Here is a 22,358-nt window from a genome sequence, read left to right as displayed (position 1 = left end):
AAAAGCTCCTCTGGCACTGGGATGAAGAGGACTCGGTGGAAGTTTTGGAGATGCAGTTGGAGCCCCAGACCACGTTCTCAGCCCCCACCACTGGAAAGACACCCCCCGCACATCCCTCCAGTCTTGGAAGAAGAATAGAAGCTTAGTTTCTGAACCAAGTAACACAATAGGTTTATGGATTGGGAGGTGTCAATACAACTGAGGGCCTGGGTACCTCGCCAAAACCAGGGTGACAAGTTAAGTGACCCTTTGCAAACTTACCCCTTCCCCAACTCCACTCCCAGAATGCCAGAGATCAGAGCTTGCCGTCCTCTGAGACATGATCCAGCCCAAAAGGAAAGGCCTAAGGGGTATTTGACATCAGGGAATCCTCAAAAAAAAACAGCCCAGATCATTCCACAAGGAAGCCTATGGGGGTCAAGCTCCGTTCCTGAGCTTCCGATGAGTTCAGTGGTCCCCCAACCAGTCCTGAGTCGATAGCCAAGGGCTGCCAGACGTTTGTGGACAGCCCCTAACATGAGAGGTAGAGACCAAAACAACCAACAGAAAAAAAACACAACGTGGAGGAAACAGAAGCTATACAGGGAAAAGAAAGCTTTAACCATTGTATCAACAACAAGAAGCTGTCATCAACGTCCTCAGAAAGGCACATCACGTCCAAGAACAAGAACAGGGTGCTACCAAAAGGAACCGTTGGAGAACAGAAAGGAAAGATCTAAACTGAAATGTAAAAATTACAGAAGAACACAATAGAATTTTTTCAAGAAAGTAAAGCTGAGAAAATATCCCAGAAAGAAAAAGAGGGAAGAAGAAACAGAGAAAGGTGATAGTGGACAATCCAACATCCAAATAGCAAGCGGTACAGATCAATATGAGAGAAAAAATGGAGAAAAAAGAAATCATCAATGAAATAATTCAAGGAAATCTCCCAGCACTGACAGGCTTGGGTTTCTAGACTGAAGAGGGCCATGAAGTAGCCAACATTGTAAATAAGTATAGACCTACCCTATGGCACATCACTGCGACGTTTTAGTACACCGGGACGAAGAGAAGATCCCACGAGCTTCCGGAGAGAAAGACCAGACTGCACACCGTACAAATGGTCAGTTCTCGGAATGGCTGCAGAATCCTCAGCAGCAAGACTGGACACAAGCACACAATGGAGCGGAGCCTTCAGACGTCTAAAGGAAAATAACGTCTTACCAAGACTCCTTCAGCTCGCCAAAATGTCAGTCACGTGTAAGGGTGGAATAAAGGCCCTTTCAGACCTGTGGTGTCTCAAAAAATTTTGCCTACTGGTCACACTTCCCCAAGAAGCTGCTGAAGGATGACCTAACCAGGGCCAGATGAGCTTTTGGATGACTCTACTGTGTGAATAAGCCCTTCCCACCCCTGGTTTTTCCAACAGCCACGGAGGGGCCTCAGCTTTCTGAGATCATTCTGCTGCATCAGATGCTACCAAGGAGAGGGAGACCGTTGGTACAGGGGGTAGCTCGCCCAGCACAGGGGAGGGGGAAGGGCACCCCAGGATGGCAGCAATGCACCCAACACAGGCCACTGCCAGCCCAGGTGACAGCCATGTGACAAGATTTCTGCTGCCACTGTACCCCTTTCCACCCAAGGCCAGAATGCTGGGGTGAGAACCTTACCTACTGAGTTCCTGCTCTTTCTCCTCTTCAGCTGCCCAGACCAGTGAAGAGCACTCTCCCCCGCTAGAGGCATTTGACTTTGACCTATTCCTGAGAGTGGGAGGTTGGCCCCCGTGCACGGAGAAGCAGGTGGTACAAAGCAATCCACTCTCTCTGGCCATCCTTCCTCTAAGATCTTCCACTTAGCTGCACCCGACATCCCGGCCGTAATGACCCCTGTGTTCCCCAGGACTCACTCCTGTCCTTGTCCACTGGCAAGGTCAGAGAGGCACTCAGGGCAGCAGACCAGGCTCTGGCCCAGAGATTCCGTGCAGCTTGCCTTTATATTTTATGCTCTCCTGGGAGCCTTCAACTATTGTTGACAATATCACCTTCTTACACAGTTAAGCTTGTGTTTCCCACTGCATGGTTCAGAACCAGATAATGGATTGTCGAGGGGCTGTGGCAGACATTGGCCAGATGGTCACCAAGGCTGTTTCCTCTTTCTCCTGGACCCTTGGCTAGACCCTCTGCCCAGCCTCCCTTCCAGCATGACCGAGCTCTGCCCAATGGACTGTGGTGGAAATGACGTCCACCACCTCCAGGCCTGGCCAAAAGAGCCTCCTGTGCCATCCACCTGCTCTCTGTCTCTGTTCATCCCCTGTCAGCCTAATGCAGGGGATCGGTTGAGAGTCCCAAGGCTCTGGGGGATGGCAGAACCTCTGGGAGGAAGAGGCCTGGGTCCCTGAATGACCATATGGAGCAGAGCTGCACCCATCCCACACGGCACTGTGGGGAACAAGACATGCACGTTGATTGCAGTAGGTCACTGCAATTGGGGGTAGGTGGTTACAGCAGCGAGCACACCCCAATTAATAAAGAATAAGTGGTAAAACTCTAAAGGAAAATCTAAGAAATTATTTTTAGGTGCACAGTTCCAGACCCAGAGTAGGTAGGTGTGTTTGTCGAACAAATCAATGAACAAACAAGACTGCTCTTGGGCTGTGGTTTCAAAGTCATGTCTGCGCAGGCACAGGGCCTGGAGGGGCACATGAAAAATGTACGACAGCCTTGATAGGGTAGTAGGGATGAGGGTGATATTGTTCCTGTTATTCTTAGGATATGATTATTTTGCAATAAACACATAGAGAATGTGGCGCCAGCCTCTCCCATGTTACATATAGCATTTGTGAAAACATCCACGCACACAGCTCTCCAAACGGATGTTTTCTTGCAAGCAAGGGTTCATTTCTCCTAACGCAGGCAGGACCTGGCAACAGGCGTCCCCCTTCCAGCAGCCCAGCTCTTCAGTCCCCCACAGCCCCCCACAGCCCCCCACAGGGAGCCCTCGCCTTGCTTCCCCCCACAATAAACATCCTCCATGGCCTTCAAGGCTGAGTTAAGGCTTGAACTCCTCACCCTTCCTGTGTCCCCCCAGGGCTTTGACTCTCTGCTGTGGCATTTGCCCACTCTGCCCCCCAGTGCCCAGAGGACAGTAAGCCTGCATAAGGGGCCTGGGGCCACCACAGCCAGACTCCCTGTGCCCACAGCCCAGAAGTAACCTGCTACCTAGGATGGCAACACCTGCCCACAGACAGTTTATGAAGAGGAAATGAAAGGATGCATGGAATGCTTAGAATGGTGGCCGGCCACTGTGGGTCATTCAACAAGCCTTAGCTCTGATGCAGAGGTTGTGTATGTACCCAGTTCTTGCAGTGACCTGTTAAACCTCAAGGACAATGCCCACACCCTCCCCACCAGTAAACAGCCTGGAGCCTGGCACTCGATGTGCCTCGCACAGGACACACCTGAGAGCTTGACCAGCAGCCAAGGAGCAGAACCTGGGCCATGTCTGCTGATGGAAGCTGCATGGCTAGCTGGGCAGAGGCAGGACACCCCACCATTTGGGGACTCTCCCTGCCATCGATCCAGCCTCGCCCAGACTAGGAGAAGTGGGCTGGTGCAGGGGCCAGCCAAAAACCAAGCCCCAGGGGATGGCTGAAGGAACTGGGAACATGTAGCCAGGGAAGAAGAGTCAGTCAGCCCAGAAATGGGAGTTAAGCACCTACTATGCACCAGGCATTGTTTCCAGGTTCCCAAGTGAGCAAGGCAAGCAAACTCCTTACCCTCCTGGGCTTGCCTCCTAAACAATCCAGGAAATAAAAAGAACCAGACAATCCAATAAATAAATACATAAAGCAACATCAACTGGTACTAAATTCTGTGATGAAAAACAAAGGCATGTATGCACGGGGGAAGGTGTGAGCCAGGCCGGGTAGGTAAGGGTGAGGGAGCATTTTAGTGTCAGGGAAGGATTTCTCAGCACGTGACATTTCAGCAGACACCTGAATGAAATGAGCAAGCCATGTGTGTATCTGAGTGGTTTATTCTCAGACCCTCTACTGACCCCGCCCACGCACCACTCCAAGGGAACTACATTTCCCAGAGCCCTTTGCCCTCAGGGTTCTGGACCGGCTCAGCCAACGGAGGCACCAGTGGAAGAGTGGAGGGCATGGAGGGGAGAAGCGGGGGTATTTTTCCCTCTCTCCCTCCTCCCTGTTCCCAGCTCCCTGACGTGGTTTGGTTTCTGCTGGACAGCGCATACTTGTGTACTCGGGTGACATGGCCTCGTGCCTGGGTCCTTCCAGCCCCGGGAACAGCAGCTCACCGCTTGGGACGATGGGGGTGGTGTCCAGCCTAGGAAAGCCTGCAAACCACCGTAACAGAAGTGCTCTGTGCTGAAGCAAGGCGCCGTTTCTCTCTGGCTGTTTCTCCTCTTCCCTCCTTCCTGGATGTGGGTGGGCTTCTCCCTGGTCCTCATTCTCCGTTGCTCTCCCACATGGGAAGCCCCTCGTCAGCTGATTAAAGAGGCTGAAGCTTCCCCATCGGCAATTCCCTGGGGCTGTGGCTCTGAAATCACTCTTACCAATAGATCTTCACACATCTGACATTTTCATTTTCTTCTTTTCCAAACTGACCCTCTTCCCAGTAAAAATTAATAAGTAAACAAATGAGGATACCACGTGGTTGTGTGGTCCACAGTCTAGCTGGAGAATCACAGACCTCCCAGACGTGCATGCCAACCCCAGAGACAGGGCTGTGACAGGGGATGGCAGTGGGGTCACCTCTCCTCCGTGAGAACCACGGCAACCAAGACCGGCCTTTGGAGGACCTGCCCAGTCGGTCCATGACCGCATTTGTTGTAGAGATGAGGAACATCAACCATCACTGTGACAGTTAATTTTATATGTCAACTTGGCTGGGCCACGGGGTGCCCAGATATTGGGTCGAACATTATTCTGGATGTCTCTATGGAGGGTGTTTTTTATGGGGTAGAGTGAATAAAACAAATTGCTCTACCCATGTGATGGGCCTCATCCAATCAGCTGAAGGCTTGAATAGGACAAAAAAGACTAGCTTCCACTGAGCAAGAGAGAATTCCCCGGCCGATTGCCTTAGGCTTCATCTGCAGCTCTGGATTTACTGATTCTACAGCAAACTGCTTCCCGACTTGAACTGGAACATCGGCTCTCTGAGGTCTCCAGCCTGCCAGCCTACTCTGGACATTTGGGACTTGCCAGCCTCCCTGATCATGTGAGTCAACTCCTTATCATAAATCTTTCTATATAAACATACATCCTATTGGTTCTGTTTTTCTGGAGAATGCTAGTTAATATAATCCCCATGTCTCCCAACAGTTTTGAGGTGAAGTCCCTTGTGACAAATTTCTTTTACAAATAAGTGCTAGAGAAATACTTACTGACTCCGAGGAGTGGACTATTTTCTCCAAGGTCCAGGCAAACTCCAGACCTTTCCTTCGTTCCCTGCTACTTGCAGCCACCAGGAATTTGCAGCTCAGCCATACCAGCCACAGAGGGGGTCACGGGCAGCTTTCTACCCCCACCTCATCCCTGATTCACTTTCCTCGGTTAATAGCTATTTTGCCTGACTTCTCATTTTTTGTTGTATGTTACTCTTCTATTGCACGTTTTCCTGCAGAGTGCTGGAAGTTTAGGAAGGACAGCCAGGCTGGGTGCCATATATCTGGAGGGTTTTCTGTCCCTTTGTGCTGGCCCCTGGCCCAGCCACTGGGAAGCAGTGGCCAGCAGGTACAAGCTCAGGGGCTGGTGAGACCACAGTCAGAGAGCTGTCCACACTTCATGGTAAGTGCTCACCTGACACCCTGGGAGGCCCGGGGATGTGGATGAAGACCTCCAGAGCCTCCACAGCATGTTGGGAACCTGCTGCCGGCAGTGTCAAGGTCATCTGCCCCCTGCCCATCAGCAGGACTGCTTGAGAACAAACAGAAGGCTTTGACCCCAGGCAGATTCCAAAGCACTCCACCGCCCACAAGGACACCCCGCATTCACACCAAATGGCATCTCCTCCCCACGCGTGTTTCTGCCAAGCCCACCCCCCTCTGCCCTGCCATCAATTGTAAGAAGATGGTAGTGGATGGGAGAAAGTGGCCATTTTCTCTAATTCTCCTACAAACTTCCATCCCTCTAAGGACATGACACGAACAGCTGAAGGCCAAAAGGTTTGTTTTCCTGAAAGGCAGCAAATGGCCTTTGGGAGACTGGAAAGGGGTCACCGTGTGAGGCCAGAGCCCTGAGTCCTGGCCTCCTAAGGCTTGCAGAGAAATGGAGAAGAGGGGCCCAGCAGTCAGAGGAAAGGGCAGCCCCCTAGGCATCACGAGGGGTGTGCACATAAGCTTGGCGCGTCCTGACTCTCTGTGCTGTAGGCTGGGCAGTCCGGGTCTGCTACACGTGAGGAACTTAGACATAATGAGCATCTTGAAAGGGTGTACTGGTCAGGGTGTGGGCAAAGCTGTGTAACAAAGAGCCCCACAACAGAACATGGCTTTGTTTCCCTCCGTCCACTGCCTTCATCCCTGCTCAGCAGAATCTTCCTTCTGCCTCCCTTTCTGATGTTTCGGGGATAATTCCCAGAGCTCCTCAGTCACTTTCTCACGTAATAATAGATTCATTTTGGCAACTCAGGCTCCCTCTCAGGCACCAACCAGGGCAGCTGGGTCCAAACCAACACAGCACGACATGTGGTTCACCAGTCTGTCACCCTGCCTCCCACCGTGGTCAGCCCTGTCCCGTGGCTCAGGCAGTGGGATGGGACCCCGGCCTGCCCCTGTCCTCTCTGCCCCTCTCTAGGGTGTTGGGAGGAGGGACGGGGGGCGAGCGCCAGCGTCTCACATCTGTTACAGTCCGGCCCATGTGGCAAGGGCCAGGTGGCACTCTGTCTGGGTCGCCTTTGGGTCCCCCAGAACCTGAGTGACAGCCTCCAAGTGTCCAGCCAGCCTCCTGCGGACCTCCTAGCCTCCCCATTTCCTGTTCCTGTATCTCCACTCCACAGACTCCACTGCTGGGGTCCCAACCCCGGCTGGCTTCTGGAGGAGCGATGCCCCCACAGGGCGGCTCAGGGCTCCTGCCTGCTGCCTTCCTCAGTCTCCCGGGCCCGCACCGGAGCTGCTCGTCTCCGCTGGGTTAGTCAGGACGCAGGCAGAGCTGCTGTAACAACGAGCCCCGAATACACCCACACATTCAAGAGGGGGGATCATCTCTCTCTTTCACACAGGCTGAGGTGTGAGGGTGGACCGAGGCGGGCCAGGAGGCTGCCCCAGGGGCTGGGTCCCCTCCACACCAGGGACACCGCGTCACCTCCACTGTCCCTGCTGGCTTGTGGTCTTGCCCAACAGGAGGAGAAGGAAAGAATGTGAGAAAGACACCCTCTTGGGGGGAGTGGCTGACGGTGCTGGCCGGCCTGTCCTGTCCCACTGGCCACAACCCAGTCCACAGCTGCCGTAGGAGAGCTGGGGAAAGGGACTCTAGCTGGGTAGCCCTGTGCTCAGCTGAGCCTCAGGGGATCCCACCACCAAGAGGATGATAGGCAATGCCTCGACCAGTGGGAAATACGTTGGGAGTCTCTGCCCTACTCCCCCATTCCTAAGGGAGCAGCGCAGGTGGCCCAGTGGCCCTCTTCATTGTGCCCTGGACGCCTCCAGCCACTGAAGTCACAGGAGAGAAGGAGGTACCAGCTGCTCCACTGGGGGGGGTCACCGCAGGTCCAGGGAATCCCAGCCGAGCTCCCCAACCTTCTCCCACCTGCCGTGTTTTGAGCCCGCAGCAGCCCTGGTCCACAGATCCCTGTCACAACAAGGGTTGCTCCTGCCCTCCTGTAGGCTCCCCAGGCTCTTTGGGGGACCCTCCAGAACTTGGCTTGGCAAGAAAAGAGAGAATCACCCACAAAGCATGGCCACCCATAACTGACAACCCTCAGGCACCCACCCCATTCTCTGGCCCCGCTTAGGCTGGAGGTGGATGACGGGCTTCACAATCCGGCACGGTTCTGCTCTCAGCCAGATGGGACCAGGAGGGTCACACCTCTCAAGGGTGTAGGGCTCTTACCACCTCTCATTCTCAGCTTGGTGGCTTCGGCCAAATTCTTGAGACAACCAGAAAAGTCCCATCTGCCACGCTGACCCACACATCCCAGGGGGCTCCCGGCCTGCTTGCAAGGGGCAGTGGATGGGCACTTGTGCAAGGACTCTGCCCTAAGGGCTGTGCAGGAGATGGTCACCCTGTCCCCGTCTGACAGACAGGAACCTGGTTGCCGGCGAGGCTAGAACATGTGCCTGGGTCACATGGGGAGGAGAGGATGTGGGATCAAACCTGGACAGCCACTGGCTCAGGCGGACACCTGGAATGATGCCCCACAAGTGAATCTGCCAAATTCCTTCTGCACCTCGTGCCAATCTCTCCCAGCACCGCCAGCTCCCCCAGCACCACACCCTGGCTGTTTTCTCCAAGGAGTCCTCCTGGCCCCACTCTCTGCCCTCAACCCCTGGGCATCTCCAGAAACCCTCTGCCCTGTAGCTTCCGTGGCCCTCCCCATCGTCCTTCTCTGAGGACAAGCACACGGTTCCCCTGCATTTGCTCAGGCTCTACACACGCGTCCCTGGTGACCACCCCTGGGCTCTCCCCTGAGCCCTGGGGGTGAGGAGGTGACCCATCCTATGCCTGCTATGCCTTGCAGAACCGCAGGCCTTTCCTCACATCACTGCTATGGACCAGAACCCATGAGTTCCCAGGCTTCTGACCAGCCTTCCCCCCCGGAGGACCCTGATCCCAGTAACCGGTCACCCTCATTGCTCCCAGGAAACATTCTCAAGCAATCCCTTGAGAGCCCTCTCCTCCCTGTATGCTGAAGTCCAAACTCTTAGGCAAGCATCAAAGCCCTCACAGTTTGGACCCAACCTGCCTACCCATCATAGATCTTCACTCCCTCCTCTATCCACCCAACGCTGAGATCAGCGGACCTCAAATTTGGGGGAGCATGAGAAGCACCTGGATAGACTTTTAATCCTATTCCTGGGCCCCACTCTCAGAGATTCAAATCCAGCTGGTCTGGGTGTGCCTGGGATGCCCGTCTAATAGCCAGGTGATCTGAAAAGCTTTGTTAAGGATTTAAACTTGCTGCGAGCGTCCCAGCCTCCAGGCCATTGCTCATACTGTTCCTTCTGCCTGGAACACCATTCCTGCTCTCTCTGCCTCTCACAGTCCCCAGAGTCCTTCCTCCAGGGACAGACCATCCAGGAAGCCTTCTCCAGACCCTGAGAGAGAATTAATGTCCGTGCCCTGTGTATCTTCACGGGACTCGGCCCCTTTAGGGCCCTTAGGACCACCTGCCCGACTGGGCATCGCTGACCCGCCATCCGTTTTCCCCACCGAAGCGGGGGCTGCTGGAAGCAGGGCCATCTCCTCGCCCCCCTGGCTCGCCTGCTGAGCCTGAACAGGCGGTAACAGCAGCAGGCAGGGGTGAGCGGGCACAGACCCCGGGTGGCCTGTGCAGCCTGAGGCACCCGACCTCGCTGGGGCTCCTGGCCCGCCACCACACCCGAGTGCTGGGGATCCCTCTGCAGACACATCTGGCTTAAAAAGGAAATATGCTGTTTCATGACTTCGGTCTTTTTATTTTTAGAGCCAGTGACTCATCTCCACCACGGGGCTCTGCAGGCTGCTCTGGGGGGGCTCACGGGGGCCAAGCGCCTGTTCTGGGCACAGGCTGGGGTTGGGGGCAGTAGCAGGGGGTCGGCGCCTGGTTGAGGGGTCAGGCAGTCGCTCCCCACCCCCCTGCCCCTCCGAAATATCTCGGCTCAGGACGCCTGGACACACGCGCAGGGATGGGACCCGAGCGAGGACCAGGGGCCGCTCCGCAGCCTCTCCCGGCCGGGTGCCCGCCCCAGCCCCCCGCGCTCCCCGGCACACCCGGAGGCGGCCACCTCACCTCACGGAGCCTCGTGCTCACGTTTCAATACAGATAACCCATTTGTTTCTCTCTTTCTTTCTTTAAAAACACACTGTCATTGTAGAATAAACAGAAAATCCGTAGAACTGATGCGGAGCGCTTGGCTGGTCCGAGGGATGCGCCACCAGCCCTGGGAACGGGGAGGCGCGCGAAGGCGCGTGTACCTGCGGGGGCTCTGGGGACCGCTCCGGACAGGCCCCGGGGACCCCCGCCGCGGCCTATACTGGGGGAGGGTCGGCTGGGGGCGGCGGGGGGCGGATGGGCTGTCAGGCGATGCCGCTTCGGTTCCTAAGGAAGAGGGGAGGAGAGAGGGGGCGGCAGTCGGGAGCATCCCCAGGGCCTCTGACCCCGGTTGCAGGTCTGGGGGTCCTCAAGTCGCCTTCGGGAATTCAGTCACTCCTTAGAAGGGCCCCAAACCCACCGAAGGCCGTCACACTCACAGGTGTGGTTTATGATGGCAGAAAGGATGCAGGTCAAGGTCAGCCCGGGGCAGCGCCCGGGAAGTTCCATGCACGGAGCCCTGGGTTGTCCCCTCCCGGTGGAGTCACGGACGGTGTCAGCTCCCTAGTGACGCATCCCCGGCCGGGAAGCCGCTGCCCGCTCCGGGCCTGGGCCTGCGGAGTCTGCGCTGGGCTCCATCCCCGGGGCGCTGCTGCACGTCCGTGGGTCTGGCCCTCAGTCTCCCACTGTCTGCGGGTGGCGTGGATACTGTGTGGCCCAAAACCCCATCACAAGTCCAACCCCATCACATTGTTGGAGGAACTGATGTGGCCAAAGGTCCCAGGTAAACAAGGGCAGGATATTCCAAGGTCCTGAGGACCCCCTCCCAGGAGCCGAGAGCAAAGACCAGAACTCTCTTCAGTAGGTTAATTCTTCATTACCTAGAAGGGCATATGAATCAGATGACCCACCAGGCCAATTTACCCAAAACCCTCCTGATTTAATACTGCAAATCCCATGTCACGGGAAACCCCCAACCTCAACCCTCAGTCCCAAGACAATTAGCCACCCTACCTGTAAGCACCCTTCACCTTCCCCAGAAAAGGTGCTGGGGTGCCGTCTGGCCAAGCAGTACCGACATTTCCCAGAGCTCCTGGCCCAGAAGGCTGCTCTGGAGGTGCTGTTACTTTTGTATTTGTATTTTTTCAGGTTACAGACATATAAATCCATTCTTGTTTTATTATAAGTTGTATTGAGATTAGATGCAAATATAATCCTAGCACCTCTGGAAAAACACTTTCTCTCCCACGGGCCAGCCTGGCATGGGCCTCTCCACCGTGCCCACACCTCCAGGGTCTCGGGCCTGCGGCACTCCAAGCAATGGCCCCACGAAGCAGACGACCGGCAATCCCTGCACCACCTGCAGCGGCGAAAACATTTCTCATCCAGTTCACTCCTGGGGGGTCTTGTTCTTTATGCTGCATTGTGAATGGGGTCTTCTGTGCTGTCCTGTGTCCTCGCAGATTGTTGTGTGTGGTGTCCACATGCTGATGGGCCCATCCCCTTACCAAATTCTGTTATCTGCCATCCTTTTCAGGGGATTCGCTTCTGTTTTTTGAGGAAGTCACCCATGTCACCGTGAATAACGATAAGGTGCCCTCCTCCCCGGCGCTCACACCCCTCATGCCTCCTCTTACGCAGCCGCTCATACGCCTCAGAAGCAAATCACGGTTGTTGACATCTCTCTCCTGACTCCAGGCGTTGACAGTTTATGCTGCTGGCATTTCCCTACAAACTGTGTTGTTACCTTTCCTGTCGTGAAAGAACTATTTTTTCAGGTTAAAAACATACCGATCTATTTCTGTTTTATTATAAATTGTATTGACATTAGATGTGAATATTATCCTAACACCTTTGGAAATATATCTAAAGAAATTATCAAATCATTTTTTTCTTTAGGGCTATTAATATGGTAAATTATATTGGCTGACTTTCTAATATTCAACCGTCCTTACTTTTCTGGAATCCATCCACTTGGCCATCATGTCTTATCCCTCTAGTGTGACACTTGATTCAGTGGTTCCATATCTTTGCATCAGAAGTCCTAAGTGGTGCTGGCATGTGTCTCCCCTCTCTAGGCTACCTTGGCTGGATTTTGCTATCAGTGATATGCTTACTACCTAGAAAGAACTGAATCCTTCTTCTCTGTGCTAGAGCAGTTTAAATAGCGTTGAATCATCTGTTCCTTTCGGTGCAGAAGTCCTCCTTTCAAACACTCTGGGCCTTTACACCTTATTTTTCTAAAGAAGGTGTTTTGTGCCAGTCCAGACTCTTGTCGGTACTGCTGCTGTGGTTGGACCAAACCGTGTGGTTCTTATTATGATTGCAAGACACCCTTCGGCAACAATCATCAGTAAACTTTGAAAAAATTAAGGTTTATTACTTACAAGACCTGGAAATTACACAGCACACCTGGGGCCACGCAGGGAGGTCGTAGGTAGAGAGAAAGGTCACGTGCTGGGGACCTTTTATCAGGGTGGAGGGTGGGGGCCCAGGGTTTCACGGGCTCACTCTTTATTGGGGAATTTAAAACATAAGCGTGGGAATTTGAAGCACAGAAAGAGATAAAAACAGCAACCCAAAGGGCCAGCTATTGAAATCAACCAAGACGTCTAAAACTAAGGAGCCCCCATGGGGGAAGGAGGTGGGGCTGTTTACCCGGTCCTGCGGCGGCTGTGTCTTCTTGGAGGCAGCCTTCTTTAAATGACGCCTCAGCACCACAGCACAAACCAGACACGTGCACAACAGACCAGGAAAACCAGCTGTCAGAGCTTAGTCTTCAACAAATTCCTATTTCACAAAGGGTGATCCATTGTTTAGACTTTACGTCTCTTTTGGAGCCATTGCTTATCAATTATGTTTTCAAATTCTCAAGCTCATTTACATACACCAGAGCCTGTTTCCTGAGAATTTGACTTCTCTATGTCTCTGTAGTTCTTCCCCCACAGATTTTTTTTTATGATATCGTTAATGTACAATTACATGAGCAACACTGTGGTTACTAGACTCCCCCCATTATCAGGTCCCCACCACACACCCCATTACAGTCACTGTCCATCAACATAGTAAGATGCTATAGAGTCACTACTTGTTTTCTCTGTGTTATACTGCCTTCCCCGTGCCCCCCATTACATTTGTGTGCTCATTGTAATGCCCCTTATTCCTCTTGTCCCTCCCTTCCCACCCATCCTCCCCAGTCCCTTTCCCTTTGGTAACTGTTAGTCCATTCTTGGGTTCTGTGAGTCTGCTGCTGTTTTGTTCCTTCAGTTTTTGCTTTGTTCTTATGCTCCACCAATGAGTGAAATCATTTGGTATTTGTCTTTCTCTGCCTGGCTTATTTCACTGAGCATAATACCCTCTAGCTCCACCCATGTTGTTGCAAATGGTAGGGTCTGTTTTCTTCTTATGGCTGAATAATATTCCATTGTGTGTATGTACCACATCTTCTTTATCCATTCATCTGCTGATGGACACTTAGGTTGTTTCCATTTCTTGGCTATTGTAAATAGTGCTGTGATAAACATAGGGGTGCATATGTCTTTTTCAAACTGGGCTCCTGAATTCTTAGGGTAAATTCCTAGGAGTAGAATTTCCAGGTCAAATGGTATTTCTGTTTTTAGTTTTTTTGAGGAACCTCCATACTGCTTTCCACAATGGTTGAACTAACTTACATTCCCACCAGCAGTGTAGGAGGGTTCCCCTTTCTCCACATCCTTGCCAGCATTTGTTGTTGTTTGTCTTTTGGATGTTGGCCATCCTAACTGATACGAGGTAATATCTCATTGTGGTTTTAATTTGCATTTCCCTGATGATTAGCAATGTGGAGCATCTTTTCATGTGCCTGTTGGCCATCTGAATTTCTTCTTTGGAGAAGTGTCTGTTCAGATCTTCTCCCCATTTTTTAATCAGATTATTTGCTTTTTGGTTGTTGAGGAGTATGAGCTCTTTATATATTTTGGATGTCAACCCCTTATCAGATATGTCATTTATGAATATATTCTCCCATACTGTAGGATGCCTTTTTGTTCTACTGATGGTGTCCTTTGCTGTACAGAAGCTTTTTAGTTTGATGTAGTCCCACTTGTTCATTTTTGCTTCTGTTTCCATTGCCCGGGGACATATGTTCATGAAAAAGTTGCTAATGTTTATATTCAAGAGAGTTTTGCCTATGTTTTCTTCTAAGAGTTTAATGGTTTCATGACTTACATTCAGGTCTTTGATCCATTTCTAGTTTACTTTTGTGTTTGGAGTTAGACAGTAATCTAGTTTCACTCTCTTACATGTAGCTGTCCAGTTTTGCCAACACCAGCTGTTGAAGAGGGTGTCATTTCCCCATTGTATGTGCATGGCTCCTTTATCATATATTAATTGACCATATATGCTTGGGTTAATATCTGGACTCTGTATTCTGTTCCATTGGTCTATGGGTCTCTTCTTGTGCCAGTACCAAATTGTCTGGATTACTGTATCCACATAGGTTTTCAAATTGTGTTTCTTCTCCCATTTTCTTGACTGGGTTATGCTGTCCCTTCCATTGTTTGGGTTTTTTCTCTGAAAAATACCACTGAACTGTACACTTAAAAATGGTTAAGATGAACTTGGTGATGAGGGGAGTCTAGTAAACAGAATGTTCCTCATGTAATTGTAGATTAATGATACCAAAATAAAAAATAAATGGTCAAGATGGAAATTTTATGTTATGTGTATTTTAACACAATTGTTTTGAAAAAGAAAAGATGATGTGGATAAAGAGAAGGTTCCTGTGGCCAGGATTCTCACCTGGCACTGGTTCACCAGCTCACTGCACACCTGCGGGCAATACATGGCTGTTGACTCTGTATAAAGAGCCCCACCCAGTGCTCTGGGCAACATGGTGGCAGTGCCGCACAGCTGCAGGAGAGCAGAGGCTGGAGTGGTGGCAGCGCTGAGGACAGAGGCTGAGATGGCTGCGGGGGTGGAGAGGCCCAGGGGCAGAGACCGGCTTGCTGCCTGCAGACTCGCTCTGAGTGGATGGGATTCTAGTGACTGACCTGCCACCATGGAAGTAGAGTTGGGTATAACCCTTTCACCCCAAGAACGTTCTACTGTCATTTTTTGGTCTCATTGAATCCATAGTGAACTTGCCGGGGCTGAAACCCAGATGTTTAAAAAAAAAAAAACCCAAGGCTTGGATACATTGGTCAATTCTATCACTTAGAATTTCCTCTCTTGTCCTTATTCCTGCCTCCCGTTTTCCTTAGCTTTGTTCTCCTTAAAATTTATTGAGGCTTAAGCTTAGGCTTAATTCACTGATGTTCATTTTCTCTTATTTATTAATAGGTATTTAAGACTATGACTTTTCCCAGAAGAATGACTTTAGCTGCATCTTATAAGAACTGAGTATTTGGGGGTTTTTCATGGCACCTACATTATCACTTAAGAATCCTCTAAGTGTCCATCAATAGATGAATTGATAAAGCAGATGTGGTATGTATACATAATGGAATATTATTCAGCCATAAAAAGAAATCCTGCCATTTGCAACAACATGGATGGAGCTAGAGGGTGTTATCCTCAGTGAAACAAACCAGGCAGAGAAGGACAAGTACCATATGATTTCACTGATTTGTGGAATATAAAAACAAAGCAAAACAGAAGGAACAAAACAGCAGCAGACTCTAGACACTGAGAAGGGACTAGTGGTTACCGAAGGGGAGGGAAAGGTGCAAGAGGCTGTTGAACCACTGTGATGTACATTTGATAATAAAGAAAATAATAAAATAAAAAGAACTCTCCTCCAGGAAGCCCCCTCTGTGTCCCTGTAACAGACAGTGCATTCACCCGACTGAACACATCCTCTGCGTTAGGAAGGTCTGGTGCAGCGCTGTGCAATACAAAAATAATTACACACATACATTTAAATTTCTCGTAGCAACATTGAGACCCAACAACTGAAGTTAATTTTAATACTTCGTTTAACCCAGTGTGTCCAAAATATTATCATTATAATGCACAATCCATATAGAACCCACTGTTGAGATTTCACATTATCTGTGCCAAGCCTTCAAAATCCGGTATGTATTCTTGAACTTAGAGTGCATCTCGGCTCACACTGGCCGCATCTTAAGAGCTTAAAAGTCGTGTGAGCCCAGCACAGACCTAAGATCTGGTTCCGGGTCTCTGCCCACTTCTTACCTCCCAGACTGCAGGCTACCTGAGGGCAGGCGTTTTGTTCTCAGGGCTGTGTCCTTGATGAACAGCTTGTGGAGGCCGTGACACATCTTCCCCCATCTGCCCACCTGCTGCCCAGCTTTACCATTCATCCACCCCTCGGCTGTTCACTGTCCGCCCCCATGTGCTGCCTGTTCACTGCCCGCCCCCATGTGCTGCATACAGTCTGTGCTGCTACCAGCTACACGTAAAGGAGTGCATCCTTGCATCTCTAAGAAGGAACATGTCTGTTTCAGCCTCACAGTTTCTTGTTTTAACAACTTCTTAGGAGCCCCAAGGAGCCATGGGAAGCTCCACCTTCTGGCTCCAGGCTGGGGTTGCCAAGGACAGCTAAGCACAGCTGCTATTCCTGAGGGCAAAGCTGGCACATTATGGTGCCACAAAAACACCCAAATACCCAAAACAGTGTTCCAGATCAAGACAATTACAAATAATGACCGAGGGGCCAGTGGCAGAGACTGCCATTTGCCTCCCCAGTATCCGTTGTGCCTTCCTTTATAATAGAGACCCGACATGACCTAAGGTGGCAGCGCACCCAGCTAACAAACACCATTTCTCTTCCGCCTCTAGGGATGCCTTGTGACATAATTCTAGTTGATGAGATGTAATACTAAGCATTCTACCTACCAGGAAATTGTCTCTCCCTATCACCCTTTCCTTCCTCCTCCTGCCTGGAACTCCTCAAGATGCCTGAAGGAGCAGCAGCCTTTCTGTGACCGTAAAGACCAAAACTACAGGCTAAGGATGGCGGAGCAGAACTATGGAAGGGTCTGAGTCTTTGCAATGTCATGGAGCCACCGTACCACGGCCTACAAATGTCAAGTGCCAGACTTCTTGCTACATGAAAAAAGGAAAATAAAAAACAGCTTCTCTTGTGTATGTCACTGTTTGTATACTCGTCTGTTACTCACAGCTGACTTCAACTGCTGTCTGACAGAGGGCCAGACATACCCTCTCATTCCCTCAGCTGCCACGGCCCGAGTGCCCATTCTGAGCCAGGCACTGGCTGACGCATGGATGCAGAGGCCGTGCTCGTCAGAATTTTGTCAGTTTCAAATGACAGAAGCCAATGTAAACTGGCTTAAGAAAAACTGTATACGTATTGACCAGTGTGACTGGAAAGAGGCTCAAATAATGTCGGCCTAATCCTATCTCCTTCCACGGTTCCAGTTGGCATCAGCCTCTGGCTTCTGCTTTGCCGGGCAACCTCAGCAGAAGGCTGTGTCCCCTCTGCCAGTGCCAGCAAGAGCCCCAGGATTCTGGCTTACCAGACCAAACGTTGAACCTCAAACGTGTGTGGGGGTGACATTCTGTGCACCCAAGTGGACATGCAGGCTACATGCACGTCAGCAACTGGTAAGACATTAGCATTCTGTGTGAACTTCTGACATTTCCCTCCATCTGTTGGGGGCTGTTGGGGGGATGTTGGGGGAGGGTGGGCTTTGCCCAAGAGGTGTGGGGGGAGGGGCTTTGCCCAAGAAGGAGGAGTTTCCCAGAATGTGGGACTTCCAGTTTTCAAACCAGGGAAGTCCCAGGCAACCCAGAATGGTACACATACATGACAATGAGTGCGCTTCCTCCTTAAAGAGATCAATACAATCTTGCATAATAATTATAAAGAAGATTGGACAATTTTTTTCTTTTTCTTTTTTTTTATTTTGGTATCATTACTATACAATTACATGAGCAACATTATGTTTACTAGACTCCCTCCATCACCAAGTCCCCCCCACATACCCCATTACAGTCACTGTCCATCAGTGTAGTAAGATGCTATAGAGTCACTACTTGTCTTCTCTGTATATACTGCCTTCCCCGTGCCCCCCCCCTACATTATGTGTGCTAATTGTAATGCCCCTTATTCCCCCTTATCCCTCCCTCCCCACCCACCCTCCCCAGTCCCTTTCCCTTTGGTAACTGTTAGTCCATTCTTGGGTTCTGTGATTCTGCTGCTGTTTTTTTCCTTCAGTTTTGCTTTGTTCTTATACTCCACAGATGAGTGAAATCATTTGGTACTTGTCTTTCTCCGCCTGGCTTATTTCACTGAGCATAACACCCTCTAGCTCCATCCATGTTGTTGCAAATGGTAGGATTTGTTTTCTTCTTATGGCTGAATAATATTCCATAGTGTGTATGTACCACCTCTTCTTTATCCATTCATCTACCGATGGACACTTAGGTTGCTTCCATTTCTTGGCTATTGTAAAAACTGCTGCAATAAACATAGGGGTGCATCTGTCTTTTTGAGACTGGGCTCCTGCATTCTTAGGATAAATTCCTAGGAGTGGAATTCCTGGGAGGCTGATGTTTTCTTAAAGAGCAATGAGAACTCCCCCTCCCCTAACCCTACATCCGGAGAGAATCTTCAGCAGAGCCCTCAGCCACCCTGTGGCAGATTGTCCTTGACACTGACGGGTGGAGGTGAAGAATGAGGGTTCTGCCTGGCCACTGGCTAATACAACAGCCCAGAGGACAGCCACCTGCCAGCCCTGGATGAGTCAGTGCACAGGAACCTCCTTGGCAGACTCTCCAGACCGCCATCAGTAAGCAGGGAACCCCATCCAGGTCATCTGTGAATCATCCCCAGGACACCCCTGCATCAACACTCTCAAGTTGGTCAGCCCGACCCCCCAGAAGGTCACTGCTTCTCTGACCACGTCCACAGTCCCTGGAGTTCCCTGGAGCACAGCGCTCTCTCCAGTGCCAAACAAGGTCTTCTCAGCACGGGTGCGTTCACCCGGTGCCACAGAAGCAGCAATAACTGCACGCCAGGCTCACACCTGCGGTCCGTGCTGCCAGGACACTGCAAGGCCGACAGCTCCCAGCCACGGTGCCCCTGGGGTCTACTACCCCAGGCTGGCAACTCCAGCCCCCTAAGGCTCTGCTGTGAGTTCCCAGTGTCACCAGGCCCCAGCAACGTCCTGTCTCTGCTGCTGTTTCTCAGACTCGGGGGCTTGACTACTGGTGTTTGCTACAATCTCCTGGGTGATTCCAACCCGCCACCAGGCTGAGCCCCACCCAGCTGCCGTGTGCTGCTCCTTCATTCGGGCACGGACACAGTTGACGGGTCAGGGAGACGGGCACTGGATTCTCAGGTTCAGGCCACGTTTCCCTGCCTGTCAGTCTTCTCAGGCGTGTCTCAGCTTAAAGCAGAGGGGAGCAAAGCACGTGGGTCCTGTGGTTCCTCCACCAAACTGCCCTCCACATGTCCCACAGTCTGCAGATGGGGGGGCTAGCCCATGCCACCCTGACTGACCCTCCCAGGTCATGGGATCACCATGCCCTCTTTAGAGGTGGGGGAGATTGCCCACAGTCAGCTGGAGCTGGCCTTGACCTCAGGCGTCACCTGTCTGTGGACACCCTCTGGGGTCTGCACTGGGGGAGACAAGGCAGTGGGCTGTGCTGCCTGTTGTCCTTCCGGAAGCTGGGGATGGGGGGGAGATGGGGGAACGGGGAGGGGGCCGGCGGGCGGGGTTGGTGGCTGTGCTGGCTGGTGATGCGGTCACACAGCCTGATCAGTCTGGGCAGAGCCTGGTCCATGTCTCCCCCACGGGAGGGTTGCAGGGGCTATGTGCCTGCCCCCCTCCACCCCCGGCACCCCCAGCCGCAGGACAGGTCATCCCTGGGACAGTGTCCTGCAGAGGGGAAGGCGCTTGGCGCCGAGTGCTGCGGCCACGGATGCCTAGTCCTCCTTGGGTTTTGCAGGCTGCGGCCGGGCCAGCCTATGATCAAGGTAGGTGCCGAGGCAGGCCCACAGAAGGAAGCGCGCTAGCAGGATGACGGCCAGCAGGACAACGAGCGGGTCGGGGCCCGCGCTGTCCCCCGGCCACGAGGCCATGCCGAGGGCCAGGCCTCGCGGGGCAGCAGCGGGTCCGGAGCGCCCAGCCCCGGGCTCCGCCCGGTGCCGGTTGTGTGGCGGGGGGCCGGGTGGGGGGCTCCGGGGGGCTTGGGGGCCCCTCCTGCGGCCCCTAGCAGGCCGCGCTGCGATCCCGGGGGGACCCCCCCCCGGCAGAGGGGAGCCCAGATCGGGGCCGCGGGCCGCCTCCCTGCTCAGGAGGCCCGCGCGCCATTCATCCCGACGGAGGCGCCCCCCGGGCCGACAAAGGCCGCATTGTGGAGGGGCTGCGGGCGCCCCCTCTGCGGGCTCCGCTCGCCGGCGCTGACGTGACCCGGCCGCTCGGCGGCAGCTGCTGGGCGAGGCCTGCGCTCGGGCTCCCGCGCCGCCCACGCCGCTCCTCCGGCCGCGCCGCACAATCGGGCCTTTCTCTCCGCGCTCCGCGGTCCCTCCGGCGGCCTGGTCCCGGCGGCGGGGGCGCTGCGGCCGACAGGGCGGAGAGAGGGGGGCCCCGGGGCGTCAGCCGGGTCCGCGCAGGCCGCCGCCGGAGCCCCGGGACGGGGCTGCGCCCCGGGAAGCCCGCCGCTCCCCGGAGGGGGTCGGGGGCCGGCGCCCCCTCCCGGCGCGCCCGCTCCAGCCGACCCCGGGCCCTCGCCCGGCCAAGACGCCGTCGCCTCGCCCTCTCTGAAGCAACAGCACCTGCCCACCCTTCTCTGCCCGCCACATACATGAACGCAGGAGCACACGCGTGGACACGTACACACGCATGCACACACCGGGCACCCACATGTGTGGGCACACACACCTCTGCAGACTCGGCCACTCCCAGGTTCACCTCTGGCCTTTCACAGCAAGGTCTCCGTGGGTCGGCTGGTGGGGGTGAGCTGGGAGCAGATGCCGGGCACCCCCCCACCGCCCCCTTCCTGGGGATTAAGGTTTCCCCAGAGCACAGGCCCCTTCCTGGGCTCAGAGGGATGGTGGTGCCCCCGTGGTTCCCATAAGGATAATCCCAGGAAGCATGTGATGGCTGCTCACCGTGAGCCGAACCCCCAGGGAGCGCCCACCTCCACCCCTCCGAGGGCCCTCAGCTCTGGAAACTCAGATGTCACCCCGAATGGCAGGGCCTGTCTCAGAAGTGATCATGGCCTACTTTGGGCCTACTTTGCTCTCTGGGTGATAAATGCCTTTTTGTGTCCCAGTCCACAGAGAGAGCTGCCAGCCGGGGGACCTGGCCGGCTGGTCTGGGCACTTACTGGAGCAGCTCTCAGGGGACACGGGGTCCCATGTGCAGAGGTTTGAAGATCCCTTCAAACATACATAAGCTCTGAGGTGGGGGAGCCATACCGAGTCAGTAATCAGACCCGGTGTTCCCCGAGACATGGCTGCTGGCCGAGGACATCCCGAATGTTGCAGAACGTCCTCAGGGCTTGCAAGCTGCCCTCCCGAAGAAACCCATGTGCATGTGGAGGGACAGTCCCTGGGTGAAGCAGCCACGTACTCGAGAAGGAGAAGAGGTCGATTCCTAAGCGGGCATTTTGCCTACCTGAGAGGTCGGCGTCTCCAGGTGGGTGCCCCAGGGGAGCGGGAGGCCCCGGGCGCATGCTGAGCAGACCTGTCCTCAGCCTCCTACCCAGGCCCCTGGCCCAGCAGGTGGGGAAGGTGGCCTTGGATAAATCTCCTGTTTGCCAAGCACACAGAGTCAACAACGACCTGCTCACGTGGTGCTCACGCACCAAGACTTAGGGCCATGGAAGCCCCCCCTTCCTGCCCAGACGTCCCTGGGCCCCGGCATTCGGGGAAGCCAAGGTCAGCACGCCCTTCAGGAGAGGAAGCGAAGGTCCCCTGCCCTGGGCAGTGTCATGGCCGTGCCTTGGGTGGCTTCTCCTGAGAAAGGATTACCTGGCAGGTGTGGCAGGCCTGAGACACAGGCAGCGGCATCACCAAAAGGAAAACAATAATGTGGTGATAATGAAAGCCAGCACAGAGGCCAGCACTTTGCAGGCGTGAAGGTGCGTTTGGGGACACAGTGGGGCTGCTCTGGGCCCTTGCTGTGGCCCCGGCCCTCGGCCTCATTGTCCCTTTGCTTCCCACACACCTCTTCTCCAGGCGACACCCTTGGTGCTGAAGACCCCCAGTATGGACACCCGGAGCATTTTGGGTTGTCCTCACCCGACACAGCCCTCAGTCTGGGACTGACCGCTGGGATCAGGACAAACTCCAAATCCGAACACAGCCCCCAGGATTCCCCTCAAGAGCTCAGCAAATACGGCTGTGCCTGAAGCCACAGCTCTTCTTGGCCGTTTCCTCCTTCCTTCTGCCCTCCCCACACCTCCCGCACATTTTGCCAGGTGAACCGTCTCTTA

At 53.5% G+C, this 22,358-nt stretch overlaps 1 protein-coding gene across 3 annotated transcripts in view; it reads right to left on the bottom strand.

The window, feature by feature from the left end:
- Nucleotides 1-21,695, bottom strand: part of SMIM38 (small integral membrane protein 38) — a 42,094-nt gene extending 20,399 nt beyond the window's left edge. Inside the window, exons 1-2 of one of the 3 annotated variants that reach the window (XM_036875964.2) lie at nt 20,801-20,915; nt 19,630-20,475 (exon numbers count right to left, since the gene is read on the bottom strand). In XM_036875964.2, coding sequence (XP_036731859.1) covers nt 19,843-19,998 — 156 coding nt within the window. In that variant the 5' untranslated portion in view covers nt 19,999-20,475; nt 20,801-20,915 and the 3' untranslated portion in view covers nt 19,630-19,842. Of the gene's footprint in view, nt 1-19,629; nt 20,476-20,800; nt 20,916-21,538 lie in introns of those variants that run through there. The other 2 variants (XR_005022785.2, XR_008999095.1) reach the window with 2 other exon arrangements.
- Between the last annotated feature and the right edge of the window lie 663 nt (nt 21,696-22,358).

Source organism: Manis pentadactyla, chromosome 9 (assembly GCF_030020395.1).
Source record: "Manis pentadactyla isolate mManPen7 chromosome 9, mManPen7.hap1, whole genome shotgun sequence".
NCBI lineage: Eukaryota > Metazoa > Chordata > Mammalia > Pholidota > Manidae > Manis > Manis pentadactyla.
Note: the sequence above shows the minus strand (reverse complement) of the source record. Positions and strands in the feature narration are given on the sequence as shown.